The following is a 19,880-nucleotide window of genomic DNA, read 5'->3' as shown; positions in this document are numbered from 1 at the left end:
CCAGCCACCTCCTAATAGTTTATAATAGTAAAAAAAAATATTGAAAAAGTATATTATTAAAAGTATGTATATACGAAAAAAAAATTAAAAACAAAAACAAAAACAAAAATTAACTAACTACTAAGTAAACAGCTATTGTATGTACTCACCAGGTAAAAAAGGTAACAATTTAAACACAAACAAAAATACTTATGTAACTGTCGTAAACAATTAATAATTGAAATATTGTTGTTTTTATTTTGATAAAAATAAAATTCTTGATATTGTTGTAGACGAAAAACAAATGCGTCTATACTCTAGCAGAGTTTTAACAAGAATCCCAATATTAATTTTACTGCCTTATGATTTATGGCAAGACAAATTGCAACCTAAAATATCTTTTTTTTTATTAGTTCTTGCCGGCTGGCTGTTTTTGCACCATTCTTTAATTTCTCTTGTTAATTAAAAAAAAAAAAAAAAAAAAAAAAAAATATTGAAAAAATACTTAGTGAAAACAAACGATTGATTGAGTTAATTGTTGAAATACCATGTACAGACAGTATTGATTACGGAATCGTTTGATTTTTTTTCGTAATGTAAGTAGATAGCCACACAGAACTGATATTCCCATATAATACATACTACATAATAATACTTACTATATTTGTACCTGATTTACGCCCTTAAGGGTAAACAGTGATGTTTACGAAAACAGTTTTCAGTTTTTGCCTGTTCAGTAAACTCGTGCCTGGTGACCGATACGAGGGGGATTGCTTCGTGGAAACAATAACTCAAGCAATACAATTATTTTTCAATTTTACTGTATAAAGAATCTAACAAGTGAAAGCAAACAATTAACTGAGTTAATTGTTGAAATACCATGTATAGGCAGTGTTGATAACTCTTTCACATTACACATACATACATGTCACACATATACCACTAGTTCGATTTACATCTAGGCATATAAATATCGCGAGTATGACAAAGTACATGCGTTAAGCAATGCATCTAAGTAAGAGATATTATAGATGTTATATGAAATTGCAAAAAAAGACTTGTATCGTGGCTTCGATGTCTTTTCAGCTATACAAAAGTTCTTCTGTTGTGTGCCTGCATAGAGTGGGAGAGAACACATGTATATAATACTGCCCACTTAGATGCATTATATAAAAATTTCAGCTTGATATGTTTTTTCGTTTTTGAGTTATCGTGATGACAGATGGACAGACGACAGACAGACAGACCGAAAATGGACTAATTTAATGATTTTATGAACACCTATACCTAAATTTTTTTCATAGCATCAAGATTTTTAAGCGTTACAAACTTGGGACAAAACTTAGTACACCTTGGCATATTTCATATACATAAACTAAAAACTAAAGTACATAAACAAAAAATCGAAAAAAATTTATGGTTTCTGATTTGGATAAAACTGAGTATATAAGGTAATTTTGACCCAAAAAATTCAAAAATCGTATTCATTTGATGATTGGAAGCATAATTTTTGAATTATCACCCATTATCCCATATTTCGGCTCGATATCTCCGAAACTAGTTGCGTAACCGTTATATTAATACGATTTTTGAATTTTTTGGGTCAAAATTACCTTATAAACAGAGTTTTATCAAAATCAGAGACAAAAAAATTTTCTCGATTTTTTCGATTTTTTTAAAGGGGTACCCCTTAAAAAAATTCCAAAAAATCGCAAAAAAATTTATGGTTTCTGATTTGGATAAAACTTAGTATATAAGGTCATTTTGACCCAAAAAATTCAAAAATCGTATTCATTTGATGATTGGAAGCATAATTTTTGAATTATCACCCATTATCCCATATTTCGGCTCGATATCTCCGAAACTAGTTGCGTAACCGTTATATTAATACGATTTTTGAATTTTTTGGGTCAAAATTACCTTATCAACAGAGTTTTATCAAAATCAGAGACAAAAAAATTTTCTCGATTTTTTCGATTTTTTTAAAGGGGTACCCCTTAAAAAAATTCCAAAAAATCGCAAAAAAGTTTATGGTTTCTGATTTGGATAAAACTTAGTATATAAGGTAATTTTGACCCAAAAAATTCAAAAATCGTATTCATTTGATAATTGGAAGCATAATTTTTGAATTATCACCCATTATCCCATATTTTGGCTCGATATCTCCAAAACTAGTTGCCTAACCGTTATATTAATACGATTTTTGAATTTTTTGGGTCAAAATTACCTTATAAACAGAGTTTTATCAAAATCAGAGACAAAAAAATTTTCTCGATTTTTTCGATTTTTTTAAAGGGGTACCCCTTAAAAAAATTCCAAAAAATCGAAAAAACCAATACTTGTAATTTTGGAATAATTAATAATTTTGTAGTAATAATTTTGAATGGAATATGCAAAGTAGAGCTGCCTATTCGTTTAAATAAATTTTAGTTTTAAAACAAACAATTGACTGAGTTAATTGTTGAAATACCATGCATAGTCAGTGTTGATTTCTTTATCACATTACACATACAAACATGTGACACATACATAACTGATAATCAAGTATAGTACATATTATAAAATTTCCTCCTAATTGGCGCCCTCACGGGTAAACAGTGATGATTACGAAAAAATGTTTCAAACAAAAGTTGTTTAATTTTTGATAGGGAACATTTTTTATTTTTAAACTTTTGTTCTATCTCTATCGGTTTAAAAGATGGGTCCTACGGACCCAAGACCCAGTTGACTTATGATGCTCATTTACGAACTTGACCTCACTTTTTACGTCCTGAGTACGCTGTAAAAATTTCAGCTTGATATCTTTTTTTGTTTTTGAGTTATCGTGTCCACAGACGGACGGACGGACAACCGGAAATGGACTAATTAGGTAATTTTATGAACACCTATGACAAAATTTTTTCCTAGCATCATTATTTTTAAGCGTTACAAACTTGGGACTAAACTTAATATACTATGTATATTTCATATATACATGATATAAAAACCAGTGATTTTTAGAATAAAAGTTATTGTCTATTAAAGGAGTAAGTGTGTACACGTTATTTTTAATGTTGTACAATTTTCATATTATTGTTATTAACACGAAATAAAATATGCGACATTTTCTGAGGAAAAAATTATATATGAATGATTCCAATAAAATCAAACACTGGCATAAATCTGAGCTAATAGCTCCGCCACTGTCTAAATCTAGAAACACCATAACAAAATTAGATAAATTGGTGTAAAGTAATGATAATTTGATATGAACCATAACACTATAATTTTAATAAATTATCCTAGAAAATAAAACAATGTCAATAAGTTATTTCCTGCTACATACTTGAAAAGTTTTTAAAAAATTTCAGTTTACAACTTTTGAGCTGCGTAATTTAAAATAACCCTCCTACGTTTCAACTGGCTTTAGGCAGTATCAATTACACAACTCTAAAACCAGTAATATAACTATTTCATTCTATAAGTACATTACAGTAGTTTACGCCTAGCAAATAAAGACCTGAGTTGCTTTTTTTTTGATTAATCAGACCAGAAAGTAAACAAGCAAAAATAACAATATAGTCAATTGTTTATACGCCCTGTATAAACTTGACTATAAATGTGTGAGCTTTTATACTGATTCAGATTCTTTGAATTTTAAGTTTGAGGTCTGTAGAGTTTATATCTCGAAAAAAGAATAGATTAAGGTAGAGTTTATCAAAGTATAGCTTCTATAGACAACATCCTTAAATTCGAACTGCCTTAAATCATCCAATCGATTTGTTTAGTATAAAGGATGCGTTTGAAAGCGTTTTAAATTACCATGTCACATTCCTTATTCGCTGATGGGCAAGCATTATGTTGACTTATTTAACATTAATATAAAGTACGGCAAAAATTTTAACGATCATTAAATAAAAAATGCAATTAATATCGTATAACATTTTTTCAAATCCTCAGTTGACCATTTTCAGGCGTTGTGTGCCTAATAAACCAGTTTTTAATTTTATTTTTATTTTTTGACAATATATATGACGTAAGACCCTGTAAAATTGGCCGGCTTCGGTCGTATAATATAAATATAAAATATATTTTAAAATGTTTTATTTCAACAAATTATTTTCAAAATAATTATCCTTGAGTCATTACCATTGGAGCTAGGTCAGGTCAGGCTAGGTCAGCCAGAGGGCCAATTGTGATACCATATAGGTATGTGTTTTACTACCTTTACCGTTGATAATTTCATTCTGAAGCTTCTCAATTATTTTGAGAGGTTGAGTAGGTATACCTACTTCATGATTTCAAAGTATAACTCTTTAATATTAACACGTACTTAGATCCAGAAAAAAGAGAAACAAACGAGCAATTGCAGCCTCCAAAAAGTTACGAGGAACGATAATTAAATCATAAAAATTCAGTTCCTTTGACGATTAATTAATATCCTTTGACAAAATATAGAGTGCGAAAATAAAAAGACTAATCATTTATTTTTATTAAAGAGTATAAGCCAAGGATATTTTATTTAGTACAAATATAATATGTATTATACTATTTATATATAGAATGAGAAAAATTCCTTGAATAAAAAATGTGGGTCAAAAGGCCTTTACTAATTAAAAATGCTAATAACCTTTTTAGTAATATTTTGTCAATATTGTTTCATAAACTAATTTTTATAATTTTCCTTTGAAAAAAAAAACTAAAATATAAATTAAAAGTTCAATTATTTTAATACTTATTAAAAAATGATAAGAAAAATATAGTAAAAATTTTTTTTATCAGTAAAAACTATGAAGGTGTCTCTTCCAAAAAAAATTTTTAAATCACGATTGTTTAGAACCAAAAGAAGAAAAAAGAATTGAATCGTAAAGATACCTTAAATGCCATCGGTCTGGAAAATGAGATCCACCTGTTTTAATTGTAAAAATTACCAATGAAAACACAGAATAAAAACGAATGAATTTTATTGTTCAAATAATATGTTTATGTACGAATTATTAACATTAGATTGTATGTATAAGTAATCACAGTTTTATATAATTATATTTGTGCTGAGTTTTCTCATTGTCAAGTATTTAACCTGTCGCTTGTTGCCTTCGTCGTCTTTTACTTAAATTCACTGATTCTTCAATTGTATTTGGTAATTTTGTATTTAAAGTTTCTGGGAAAAATAATGCCGAAAAACCAGCTATTAATCCAATTGAACCAAATATTACTAATGGCATCGGACCCCAAATTAATGCCTACAAAAAAAAATTAACACCATTATTTATATTATTAACAGAGTTCCCCAACGAAACATGTTACATTGAATATGTCTTATATTTACGCATACCCGTAATCAAAAAAGATGTAGCAACGGATATCTCCTGAAGGAATAAGCCCAGTGCCTACAATTCTCACATTATAAATCTTTATAATTCATATTTTTATTATGAAACTAAACTTTTTACATTTATTTCAAATATTTTGTGTACTTTATAAGTCAAAGTCTCTCATACATGATACTTTTAATAACTTTTGTTATATTAACACATTATACCACTTAACATATGAGAGAGACTGTAAACTTCAGAAGTGTCTATTTCAAACAGAATAATAACTATGTTATAGTTCTATGAAACCAAAGTGACACTAAGCAAGAGAGAGTGTAGATATGAGTGCACATACGTATATATCTCTTTCGCAGTGCCACTTTGATTTGATAGAACTCTGACATCGTATTTACTCGCACGGATGTGTATTCAATGTAAGTTGTTTCAATAACGTTATGGTTTTTATCATGGTAACTTACGAGTAATGGAGTATGTGGTGCTAATGTACCAGCAAATTTACTTAACATGGAACAATAGCCTAAAACAGAATGGCGCACACACGTTGGGAACAATTCTGTTGTAAAAATATACACTGCGGTAAACGCTGTAGTTGCTGCGCATTTTCCAATAATAATAAAAATTATTTGTAAGTATCCACCTGTAACAATATGATATGAAAAGCATTTGAAAGCACTTTAATTTGGAAACCGGAATGAAAAAATAATAATTATCATACCTTTTGGAATAACGACAAATGATAAACACGCCACGCCAGCAATAAAGAATGACCCACATAAAGTTATTCGTCGTCCAAGTCGATCTAACAATGCTGTTGTCAAAATATATGCAGGAATCTCTGCTGCAGCTACACTTATGAAATTAATATATTTGTTGCCCGATATAGCAACCGAATTCAGAGATAACCCATAATAAGTTAAGTTACTGACAATCCATGCGACTGAACAATTTATAAATCGAAAAAGTAGTGTTCTATTTTTCAATGCTGCCCAAACATTTACTGTTTTTATTGGTTCACTTTCTTCTGTTTTATCTTCAGCCTGAAACAATTTTGATTTAATAGTCATAGCTTCATAAAAAATTTAGATTACCCAATTTGTAGGAAACTATTGTTAGATTACAAGGAACCATTGCAGGTTTCTACATTTTTTTTTTTTTTTGTTAGTCGACATATATTTTCAGAGCATTTTGATATTATTGTTTTGTGTGAAGAAACGTATCGTCAAAACAAGGATTTTGAACAAAAAGACTAATCGACAGATTTAGACTGACCAACTACCAAATTCTGATGTGTGAACACAAATAACAAAAACGTTCTGACATTTTACATAAAGTTGGACAATATCCTTACTGATTGTACTGTCAATTTTGCAAACGTTCTAGAAATTTCGTCCATTAGAAACTTGTCTCAGCGATTATTGAAACAATACTCGTTACCATACTTGTGACTTGAAAGATGATAAAATATTGTCTTACAAATTTAAATATTGACAGAATATGGATTAGGCCATTATTAATATTTCAAGTAATGTATAAACAAAATAATCCCCCTTAAAAAACAAGATTTTTTCCAGTACTTACTTACATTTAAGAGTACTTCCAGACTTTTATCACTCAAATGTTTATTATTTATTTTTGACATTCGCTTTAAAACATGTTGTACTTTCGATATACGATTTTTTGATATCAACCATCGTAATGATTCTGGTATCAACCAATAATAAAATATTAATATAAAACCAGGTGCATACACGACACGTAAAAATGTTCGCCATGAATATATGTACCAGGCAGCAACGCCTAATAAAATTTCACCAAGTGCAAAGCATATACTTAATATCGCACATGCTAACACCCGGTAGGAAGGTCCAACTAATTCCATGCCTAAAACAAAATATTTTGGATATTAAGTCAAGTAGATTGGAAAGGAATTAAGAATAGGTTTTTGAATTTTCTAATTAGATTGATTTGTGTATTAAGATATTATATCTTCAAACAAGAAAATTTTAATTTTCTATATTCCATCTCCCCTTTAGCACATTGGTTGGGGACGTCCTTGTCTCCAAAGCGCTAGAAAACAGATCTTTTTGTAAAATTTCTATATACACTTAAACTTTTATATGCACAGAATGATAAAAAAAACGGTAAGAGATCAGAAAATTCCACAAGATATTTAAAAAACCATTTAAGTTACATCTCCTTCCCATTAAACCGGAAAACCATTAAGCAAATAACAAGCCACCAAATAGTTTAAAAGCTCATAGTTGAAGGCTCACCTAGAATAAATCCAGTACTAAAAGCTCCTGCTCCTAGTGACGTATCTAATATCTCCAAAATCATGTACTGATTGATGTTGGTTGAAAATGAACGACCTATTCCAACAATGGTACTTAAGAGAATCGACCCCATCAATACTGTTTTACGGCCATATCTATAAGGGAATACAATTGTTAAGAAAAATTTTACTTGATAATTGAGGCAAAGCACAAGTTGAGACAAAGTTTGGTGAGTAAAGTAAGTTTTTTCTGCAGTGACGTACTCTAAGTCAAAATTAAACCATTCTAAGTGATATTACCATAGTAGTATATGTAATTAACACATAATGTTATAGTTATAACAGTTAGAAAGGCAAAATACGTGTATTTTTTGTGACACAGAGTAGAGATAAAATAAACTGCACACTCAAGAAATGAAAGTTGGGAATTAGTTTATAATCATTCTCGTATATTAATATAATTTCTGGGACACCAATAAATAAGAATGGTGATAAACTTTTCTTTAACTCTCAGTTTCTTTTTTTTCGTTAAGCCATGGTCCATTTATACAATGTCATGTCAGTCAACTCACCAAAATACATCGTGTCAACTTAAGCTTTGCGAGAATATTACCGATCAGATATCATTCCAGTAAATGGTAAACACAGAAATTGTCCAAAGCCATTTAATGTCCCAACAATTGTCAAACGCCATTGATTTTCTTCACAATATATATCGAACTGTAATTTATAAAACTTAGTTAAATATCTAAGAGTCCAGGAGGAATCAGAAATATATTGAAAAAAAAAAAAATTAATGAATGTATCTCGGAGAAGCATCGACTGTAAATCTACTAAAGTTTTGGATTTTCTAAAACAGATTTCATTAGTGACGACATAAACATGTATTCTTGTAAAGTTTGGAAGATTTTACATTTTGCACGGGCATAGATAAGCATATAAGTATCACTAAAAGGAAAATTAATTATATTGAACTGACGCATAACTTTGGAATTGATAATTGATTCTGAAGTCAAGGTATAAATTGTTTTACAGAGTACACGTAAGAGTTGAGATAAAAAATTTGCATTTAAAATTTTGTACTTTAGTAATTATTTAGGTCAAGAGACTAAGGTATTTGTCAATAAGCAAATACAATAATTTTATTACAATTCTTTTAAAAGTAACAATTGAACTATAACAATGATATCTTGAGCAACATTATCTTTTTAGGTCAATAGTCACTTTATGACTTCGTTATTAATAAATTAATAATGAAATTGGTTCAATTTAATTATTGCTTCAAGTTTATAATTTCCTGCTTCAATTTACCACAAAAATATATCTATTAAACCCTAAGGCTTTTATCAGATGAAATACTACAGGCAATCTGTCGCGACTTCAATACGCGTAAACTATATTCGACTTCTAGCAGGTGTAAACGGAACTGCAGTAGACAACATACGCTATCGTAAACCAAACTGAATGTAGTCAGGTGCTAACTACATGCATTTTTGATAATAGAAACCCGACTAGTTTTAAAATATAGTACAAAAAATTAAAGACGGTATATGTTCTTTTTTTAAATCGTTTTTTCCCAAAAATAACAAATTTCAGATCAAAAATACATTCAAGTCATTTTTCAGAGTATTTAACAGTTCAAGTTCAATAAGAAAGAATGTAATAGTCTATGCTTACGTGTATAAGCATAAGGGAGTATTCTGAAATTTGCTTTCACGAACTCCAAATAAATTTCACTATACTAACCCTCAAAAGGCCACTAGGTTGTAAAAAATAAGGAATGTGAGAAATTCTATTCAATTATAACTTTGTTATTTTCTTCCAAAGAAAAATCTGAATTTAGTGTCTGAGCGAATCGGCAGTGTGATGTTTTTGGACACAAAAAATCGGTTTATAATTAATATTTTTACGGTAGCAATGACATTATAATAAAAATGATTAAAAATACTTACATCATTTGCAATAGTTGTATGTTTATTGGGGAAAACTAATTCGCTGGTATTACAAGTAATTTCTTTCTTTGTAAATAATATCGACGGACATTCATTTTCCAATATTACATTTTCTGTATCATTTATATTTGGTTTATATCGCTTACAAAATGATGGTTTATTATTTTTTACTGGCACGGCATTCGAGATCCATAATGGAGTGTATTCGATTTCATTTGTGTTGTTACTATCACATTCAGGTATTCGACATCTGAAATGGAAAATAGTGAGAATTAGTAAATTAATTAAAAGACAAAAAATTATTCCATAAAATAAGTACATGTTTTACAAATGGATAAATAGTCCTGTGCTATACTCTTTTGTATAGTAGAATTTATTTTAACGTTCAAAAAATTAAAAATTATTTAACTTATGCTTATATTCAATTTGGAGTTTTGCATCAAGGATCTTGAGGTTAAATATCGAAGCTAGACCCAAAAAATAACGTTACCAGAAGTGACAACATTTGAGAAAATCCCAAAGAAAGCTAAAAAATTTGAGAGGATCTTAACTGTTAAGGTAAAATTGATTTTTTTTAAATGCAATAAATATAATATTTATAGATATTTATAGACATTTATAGAACTTATAGATTTATAGATATACAAAATTTTTTACTGTTCGAACAATATATCTCCCGACCTGTCGAAAAGACATCTTTATTTGTTATTTTCTTTTTCGAGACACCACACCTGTACCAAGTATATTATTAATTCATAAGCAGTATGAAGCATCCTAGACTGGTGATTATTAAATAAGTATTATAAATTAATAAGAAACGTGAATAGTTTATCTATGAAATCCTTACTTAATATTATAAATGCGAAAATAATTCTGTCTGTCTGTCTGTATGTTACGTCATCGCTCCTAAACTACTGAGCCGATTTAAATGAAATTTCATACAGAAATACTCTAGACTCTAGGGGCCTGAGATAGGACATAGGCTACTTTTTAATACGAAAAAAGGGCTGTAAGAGGTTGAAATAGGGGATGCAAGTTTGTATGAATATTACGTCAATTTTAAAGCTTGATACTTGAAATTTATTTTTTAAGCTTTTGATAAGATATAAATAAATACGCATTCAAAGTTTGTGAAAATTTTACCCAAAAGGGGTAAAATAGGGGATGAAAGTTTTTGTGTGATGACGTCGACAAAAAAGCTTACAGCCCAGAAAATAAAAATATAGAAGAAATACAGAGAATTACGAAGTCATTTAGAAAGCTGAAAGCAACAGAGGATATGAACTAGGCCACGACCTTCAAGATAAATGCCACGATATAGATAGGTATAGGTACTAGGTGCTTAACCGATTTGAAAAGTTATTTCACGTATAGAAAGCTTCATTATTAGCGAGTAGCATGAGCTGTTTTCAAAAAAACAGTTATTGTTCCGTACCATAATAATAAAATCAACGAAATTGTGAACAAAAGAAGGATAAGTGACGGCATCTGAAGTGAAGATTATAACACAATAATCTTTGTATTTAAAATTGAAATTACCCAGCGAAGCGGGTGGTTCACAGCTAGTGCGCAATAATTATTATAATACCTAAGCCTTGAACAACAATGTATTCTTGAAATTTACATAAATAAATCACAATAATAATAATTAATACTTCCTATTATTTAACAAAAAATTTAATTAACACCTATGGTTCTCACGTGTGTGTGATTAGCGTATTGTCCACCATTTAATTTTTTTAGTTATCTGGTATCCGTTCACTTTAAAAAATTCGACTTTAAAAAGGAATTGATATTTTGTTGTCTATATTTTTTAACGCATATATCATTCTATACACTGATTATTACCAGTCCAACACCCATAATGATGAAACATTTCCCTTTCATATTTCATATTTCGCAATATGAGAAAATTTGACCGAGAATCAATTCCCATAAGATAAATGCATGGGCCTTTCCCTTTGATTACAAAATAATAAATTATCTTTGATACATCTTTCAGTATCTATAATATTTAGAGTTTTAAATTGTATTTCTATTACAGTATTTATATTTTTTTTTCATATAATAGGTCTCTATTGCTTAATTAAAATATCATTGAATGTTATTAAAAATGATTAGAAAATATTTATTGTCTATCGTTTAATTGAGCAACAAAAGCTTTTTATTAATCAATATTAATGTATCTAGTTACAGATCAATAAAAAAAATTTAAATATTCTAATTTTATACACCACTTGAGTACACCAACACCAAAATTGTTGATCACACTTTGATAATATGAGCACATCAAAATTCTGAGAAAAACGATTTCACAGAACCTGATTTATGATTATTTGAAGACCTAACAGTCAGGGTTGCCAGCTCACTAAAATAATCCTATATATATAAAAATATATTTTGTAATTGTTTTCTGTTTTTGGCTTCCTCTGACAAAATGGTTAATTAAAATTAAAAAACACAAATAGTATGCCATAATTATAGTCATTAGGACTCAGTGCCGGATTTACCTCTGACGGGGCCCCAATCAACCTCAGGTTTTTGGGGCCCTCATTGTAAAATACCCCCCCCCCCCCGATATTTCAAAATAATGAATAACTAGTTAATTTTGCATAATCAATATATTTTACAGTTAACTTATAATTTACTATCTAAATTACAACTTTTTTCTACTTTTCTCAGTCGCAAATTGATGAATGACATCATCAAAGTCAAGTTTTTCAAGCTTGTCTTTTTCGATAAACAGTAAGCCTAAATCACTAACTTTTTCTTGACACATCGATGAGCGTAAATCATTTTTGACGCGTTGTAAGGCGCTGAACGATCTTTCCCCTGTACTATTAGCTATCTGTATTGTAAGGAATAGCCTGATGAGGCATTTAACATTTGGAAACGCTGAAAACAGTTCATCCTTGAAAATGATTTGGTACAATATATATATTGTTGACATGGATTTTTTCTTTTTTTCATGTGTTTTTTTTTTTTTTTCAAATTTTCGAATGTGTTTTCAAAATTTTCCATTTTTTGGGGCCTCTGTCCAAGCGGGGCAATCCCCAAGCAATTGCTTCCTTTGCTTCCCGGTAAATCCAACACTGTTGGGACTGTTAAAGTCCTGATGAGAGTTCAACTGTCATTGCATGGGCTATTAGACACGTAAATTAACGTAGCGGGCGCAATTCACCAAAATATAAAAACTTAGTCCTTTTAGTAAAAATTTTAATATATCTGCTTAACCGATTACGGAGCTCAGTAAACCGTACGTCAGCGTGGTGTAGAATCTCGAAGCAGAATTCTAGTATTAATAAGATGGTTGAACTACTCGGCTTATTGAACTCTAGAGGCGATTTTTTAATTTTTAAATTAAAATCTTTGTAAATATAGTTTATGAGGAGATTGATTTTTGTTTAATAGAGCACTTGGTCATTGAACTATTTAACTAATAGTTATAATTACCAAATACATTTTTATTAACAATGCGTCTGGCTACAAATTTTGTTTGCTTAGTTTTATAAGTTGATTCAGTAGGGTAGCTAATTGGGTAAGGGACCCGGTGCAAAGAGAAAAAGGAAGCCTTCGCCCCTCTTACAACGTAGTTTGCACTTATATTGACCGATTGGCCCTCAAACTTACAGATACGGATAAGAGTAGAATACAGTGGCTTGAACTTATTCTTAGTAAGATATGTCAAGTATATACAACTTTATGAGGGCTAGAATAGGCTATGTGTTTATAATGAAGGGAAATGGGAATAAATAATCAACGACGCCGCCTTGTTTTCTATCGCAATCATTATAAATGCCGCAATTGGTCTTCTCTTCGGGGCCCTGGTGCACTGCACCACCTATGATTATTTCACGTATAGAAAGTTTCATTTTCAGCGAGAAACATGGGCTGTTTTCAAAAAACTTAGGATAGCATATAAAGTGAAGGAATACAATAGTCTTTGTATTCAGAATTGAAGTTACTAGCTGTAGTTCACAGCTAGTTGTTTATAACATTAAAACGGGTTTATTTTTAGATTATATTTTTTAAAATGAAGAAAAAAATTTAATATCTGAAACACTGTTTTCCAAAATAATTTGCATTAATAATATGTGTGATAAAAACAGTATTCAGTATTTAATTACGTGATAATGATAAAGAAAATATTTTTGTTTTTTCAAAAACTTCTGTTTTATCAATCGATTTTGAACTGGTTAAAGCTAAATCCATTGAAAACAACCTTGAAATTTTTCTATTACATTTATATAGTTTTATTGTTTAAGAAAACTGCGTTTTGCGTTTTAAACAGGGCTGTCGCAAGGATTTCATCAAATGATCGATAATGTTAAAATAATAACAATTTATCAATACAATTATAGTCGGGGAAGTGTCCTTTTTTTGATGCAGGGTGTTAAAATTTTAAAGAAAAGGGTATTCTTGTGAATATTGCCAAAACGGCAGCTTAGAGCATATACCTGCTTGCGCACAATGAATGCCCCAAACATGAACATTAATGGCACAATCGTATCTCTACCACAGGTTTTCGTATTTTATCATCATAAGCCTCAAATCATCAAGAATCCTTAGCTCGCATTGTCAAATTTTCAATCTTTCTAAGCAAGAGCTTTGACCATATTCGCAAATATATTTTTTTTCTTTCAAATATTTCAATACTCTGTATCTTGAAAAGGATTATTGTCATCAATGGAGGCATTTAGTTAAACAAATTTTTACATTATACCTATTATAGTTTGATGATGCTACAAAAAACTTTAAAATCAAAGATTTTAGTACAAAAATATGCTATTTTCGACCCTTTTGATTTTTCACAAAAAATGGTAAATGAAGAAAATGTATTATCCCGAGAATCCTGCATCTTGTAAAAAAAAATTATTCAAAATATTTTTTAATAAATTTCGTTTAGCGTCAAAAAATGTTCGCGGACTATTATTAAGATAAGAGCCATTTTGATGAAAACGTCCTTTTAAAATTTCGAAATAATCAAAAAAACAGTATTCCTTTTTAAAGATAAATGTTTTTTTAAATATCTTTATATTGACATAATCGACATTTTATTGTATACCCCATAAATATCAATAAACAAATCAATTTATGTATTTGAAATTTATAAATAGCAAAATTTAATAATTAATAATTGATATTATTATGCAATAAACTTAACATAATCATTATTTTCATTGTCAAGAATGATTTATCTAATATTCAATCTATTACATCAAAGATCAAGAAATAAATTCCTATATTTTATTTCAAACTTGAGTATAAAAGAAGAATTATACAAACAATATTTCGACTATTTAATTTAATTTCAATTAATTTTCAAGATTTTCGAGCTTAAATATACTTCTTAGAACAAAATATTTATCCAACGCATGCTTTTGAAGCCATTTAATCATCAAAATGACCACCATGAAAATTTGAAGTTGGAAGTCAATGCAGTAATTTTCCAAAAGTGAGGGTTATCATATAAAATCGGTTTACGGTATAAACAATGCAGTTCCAGGTGTCGTTTCGCCTTACTAGAACCAAAAGATCTCTTGAAACAGATTTCAACACCTCGAAAATGTGGATGATGAATAAGAAATTACGATAGTGAATACAAATTGATCAAAGCCCGCGTTTCTCAAAGTGAGAGATATCGCCCATTTGTGGGCCACAGATATCTACAGGGGGAGGGGGTTAATAAGGCTAATTTGTATTTTAATATTAATATATTTGCACACATTAAAACTTTTCAAAGTGGGCGGTAGACGAAATAAGTTTGAGAACCTCTGGTCTAAACAAATGACGAGTAGAATTTTAGCCAAGGATTAATAAAAAAAAGTATTTCCAAAATCATAGCGACTTATATTGCTTACTTAGCAGGCTTTAAAATGTTTCTATTGTTTTTAGATAATTCTATCTATTTGCATTGATTAGGTATACCTAATTTTTAAGTACATATTAATCTTTATATCATAATTATTTAATTATCTGGTAGTGTAATAATAATAATTGATTATTTATATTGATGATATTTGTATTTCTTAGGTAAAAATTAATATCTAAGTTTTATTTAGATAATAATAAAATCAATCAATGACCTTGTTTTCAATCTTATATGGGAATATTAATTCCTAGTTATAGATAATACGAAATTTCATCATAGTTAAGTATTTAACACCTTTTGGCATTTGTCTAGCTGAGTTTGGAAAATTGCTTAAAATTTAATGAATCTAATTACAATTAAAAATGCGGCATCGTTTTTGATGATTTGCACAGAAAAACTACGTGCCTATCAATTTCAGATTTTAAGAGAACAAATTCTAAAATGAATTACTAATAGTTTTGGAAAATTCTGCAACATAATATAGCCCTGCTACGGAATTATTCTTTAGAAAATCAGATCGTTATTTCGATCTTTTTGTAACCTTTATAGTAGGTGTAACATTTTCCAACGCATACCTACTATATGCGTTTTCTTTATCAAAAAATGTATTCAGTAAATAAGGCAGAGTCGAAAATATCTTGATCGATTTTCAAATGTTAATCACGCAGAAAAGTAGAAAATTGTGACAACCTTTATAAAACCACTTTTATCCATTATTTGATATGATGACTTAAAAAAACTGCTTAACTTACGTACAGCTGATATTGTCTAATATTCACATGATCAACACACAAGTTTTTGTCCATCGTTTAATATGGTAATGTGTTTTTTTTCTTGATAACAATAAAACAAAAATAAGTTCAAGTTACATTCGTAATTAATAAATCATGTGATTAAACGTATCAAATTTCTGTTACATAAAAATATTAATTATAATAGTTTAATGTGTTTTTAAATTTCATAAAAGTAGCCTTGTAATTTTTGCATGCATATTTGTATACATACAGTTGGTTAAAGCGTAATCAATTCCGTTCGCGTTATGCCTAGGGTAGCGGGTTCGATTCCCGTCGTAAAAATTTATAAAACAATACATTTTTATATTGATGAGAACAACAGGTTTTTTAGCGACAATGTAGATAGGTTCTTATTAAAGAAGATAGTATCTCTTAGCTGGAAAACCCAATACCTTCACACCGCAGTTTTTGCTTCTTTTTAAATTTAGGTCGATTTCATTTTTGCATTTTTGACGTAGCACCTAGCATGGTACAATTGCGTCATTTTTATAAGATTCTGTACTCATGAATTGAATTTTGCTTCAATCACGTTTCATAAAAATATCAAGGTTAGTGCAATAGCCTCTGAGAAATACAGATATCTATCTTTATTTTTATTTTTTATTTTAATACATTTTTTTAAGTGAAAGTATTTTTGTTCAAACAATTATCCGCCCGCTTCACTAGACAATATCTGCTTAATAACTTTGATCGCCACGACCTTCCTCTTTCGTTGACTTCATTAATATTCTCTTGGCTACAACTACTGACTGAAAGGTTGCGGGTTCGAATCCAGGCAGCGGCAGTCTAATCAATTATAATTAATGGGGCGGAAAACAGATCACACTGTCGTCGCTTGGATGAGAACGAAGTAACCGACTCCACCCATACCAAATGTAGTTTAAAGTAAATAAAGAAAAAAATACCGATGTAGGTGGTATCCGTTATGGATGGATATCTGAAAAGCGGATGGACTACACAAACCCAATTGACATGACGGCTGTAATTTGGCTACTAAAACGACGGAATTTACTTTTTTACCAATAAAACGGTAGCTACAAGGTCGTAATTTTTTTAAATGAAATAAGTAAACAATGGAAACAATGGAAACAAAGACGTATAATATTGTAACAATAATCACTACATCGAATTCATTCCTTTGTCTGACAAAGTTTGTCATATTTTTGTAAATAAATATGTTGAAATCATATTCAACCTCTATTCAAGTTTGCGTTCCTTTATAAATGCCAGCATGCTGTTCATTGTGAAGGCATCATTGTTGATATTGTATACATACGTGATATTGAAATGTCAAGCCGAGCTGGTTAGCATATATTAGTAAAGGAACACAGGCCAAAATTTGATTATTCATTTATATTACACTATTATTTTGAAATTACAACTATAAAAATAACTTTCTACGCATATTTTTTATACAGTTTGTCTTAAAAATTATTACCTCCCTTTATGGTGGTTCTGGTTTCCAGCATAAAGTGAAATATGTGCAGTCAGTGAAGTAGAGACTGTAAGCGCAACCCCAGATAAAAAGGTAGGTAATTGAAACTTCCAAAAATAAGGTAAAAGCCAACTGTTTGAAGTACCTAAATACAAATAACTTGGGGGTCTCATCCACATAAGACCGCAAATGGGTATCTAACAGACATTGTGCGGTAAGGATTAATCTTAAGTTAATCATAGATACAGAATTATTAGAAATTCTAACTGAGAAATTTTCTAATAGAAAACTTGAAGCGATATAGAAAAAGATAAGCGATATCGAAAAAATTAAAATGCAACAAACATTTATTTTATAAGACAGGCAACTTTTGTTTGAAAAATTTTTCATTCAAAAAATAATTTAGACATAACTTGATTTTGAGATCATATTGTTTAGCCGGCTACTCAGCTATAAGCCACTGAAGGCATACTTTTGCTAGATTTACTCTAGATAGATCTGTAGAGAGCTCTATCTTTATCTCTTTGCATATAGAGCTGTATATATCTCCGAAATGTATATATCTATATATCTCTCAGATCTGTATTAAGCGCCGCTAGCGGAAATATTTATAACCGCAAATTTTTTTATTATAAACTTGAGTTTCCACACAATGTTTATATCATTAATGTAATAATATTAGTGTATAGATATAGGCAAAATTATTACATAAATGATGAAAACATTGTGTGAAAGCTCCAATTAATTATAGAATGAAACTGTATGGAAGTATTTTCGCTAGCGACGGGACGGTTCTGCACGCAACGAATAATACCGCGTATATAGAGTTGACAATAATTTATGATTTGTAGGTATGAGTAAATCAAATAATTTTAAAGACAAACTGTATATAAAAACCAGTGTCTCGTGACTAGTGTTATTCACACTGTAGTTTGCAGCACGTGTATGGTTCTTTTTATAATATTTACATTAACAAAACCAAATTTCTTTTAGACTAGCAGTAAGCCACCCGCTTCGTTGCACTCGCCATGCATAACACTCGAAATATATGTTACTTTTTATTATCAAACCAAATGATTTTGCTTTTTAAATCGAAATAGTCCAGCAAAGCGGGTGGATAAATGCTATCTTTATAATTTATAGCCTATATGTTACGCTGATGTATGAACTATATTATTGTAAAATTTCATTAAAATCCATTCAGTAGTTTTCTTAATATTAGTTAAAATTAACGTTTGGGTATTAGCTGTAAAAAAATTTAATACTATATTATAGTATTAAGAAGACTTTTGTTTTTTCGAAAGGGAAACAAAATCGAAGAATATTAACAATGCGCCATAAATAAAATCTAACACTGGTTCGAAAATGTAGGTCGAACATAAAACCGCTCAAATTAGTCCAATTCTGATCGATTAGTTCGATACTTCCCAATGGTTTCTACCAGGCAAATAGTAAAACCCCCACAATCTAAAAAATCCAACCCTTTTTCTACAAGTATGACCGTTCATTACATATTTGTTCAGAGAAAAATGTTTAATTGTTACGGCGATGATTTTATCATTTTATTTCTAAAAATTTCGTATCTATTAAGTTAAGGTCGACGTAAACTAACAAAAGACTTAAAATTTTACGTCAATGCCTCCGAGTCTATAAAAACAAGATAAAAACATTGTTTTTATTATTATTTTATGCGTACCAATATATTTTTTGGCGTAACCTTTCATTTTTTATCCTGGTTATTTACAATAATAAAATCAAGTCAATTTAAATATTACATTGAAAGTAAAAAAAAATTTTGAATTACACAGTACCTGTAATCTGATGGACCAGCCGCAAAAGCATACGAAAATGCTGAAACAGCAGCCAATGTAACCGGTATACATATTAAAAAGAAATTAATCCGCTGAAATTTTCCAAATTCACCCAATTCATGTAAAATACTATCTAAATTGATATCATTTTTTGGCGCCATAATTTTTGAATCCGAATAAAACAAATGAATCGAATTTTCTAAATTATAATTTTTTAGAGAAAATTCATATGTCACACAAATATAACAAATAAAACCGCGATTAAATTAGACTCAATTTAAAAGTGTACATTTTTTTTTAAATTGTGTATTAATTAAAACATACAAACAATCAGTCGACTACAATTAAGTATTTTTATCGTTGTTCTTTCATAATGTTAAGTATTTTATCGTTCCAAGCACCACAGATGTTTTTTCAAAAACTGTTCATGCACTTTTAGATTATTGTAAA

The 19,880-nt window shown here is 29.4% G+C and overlaps 1 protein-coding gene across 1 annotated transcript; it reads right to left on the bottom strand.

Moving 5' to 3' along the window:
• Positions 1-4,905: 4,905 nt before the first annotated feature.
• Positions 4,906-19,880, bottom strand: LOC123300071 (organic cation transporter protein-like). The gene is made up of 8 exons (XM_044882544.1): positions 19,431-19,880; positions 9,519-9,768; positions 8,180-8,286; positions 7,568-7,722; positions 6,877-7,175; positions 6,010-6,331; positions 5,753-5,931; positions 4,906-5,201 (listed from the first exon to the last, which is right to left on the bottom strand). The coding sequence occupies exons 1-8, from the start codon at positions 19,589-19,591 to the stop codon at positions 5,034-5,036; spliced, it is 1,641 nt and encodes a 546-aa protein (XP_044738479.1). The 5' UTR covers positions 19,592-19,880; the 3' UTR covers positions 4,906-5,033.

The sequence above is a fragment of the Chrysoperla carnea genome, chromosome 5, assembly GCF_905475395.1.
Source record: "Chrysoperla carnea chromosome 5, inChrCarn1.1, whole genome shotgun sequence".
NCBI lineage: Eukaryota > Metazoa > Arthropoda > Insecta > Neuroptera > Chrysopidae > Chrysoperla > Chrysoperla carnea.
Note: the sequence above shows the minus strand (reverse complement) of the source record. Positions and strands in the feature narration are given on the sequence as shown.

Coding starts and splice junctions, on each gene's coding strand:
- LOC123300071 (XM_044882544.1), bottom strand. CDS start 19,591: ATGGCGCCAAAAAATGATATCAATTTAGATAGTATTTTACATGAATTG. Junction 7,723..8,179: donor ACTGGAATGATATCTGATCG/GTAATATTCTCG, acceptor ATTCCCTTATAG/ATATGGCCGTAAAACAGTAT. Junction 6,332..6,876: donor GTCTGGAAGTACTCTTAAAT/GTAAGTAAGTAC, acceptor AAATTGTTTCAG/GCTGAAGATAAAACAGAAGA.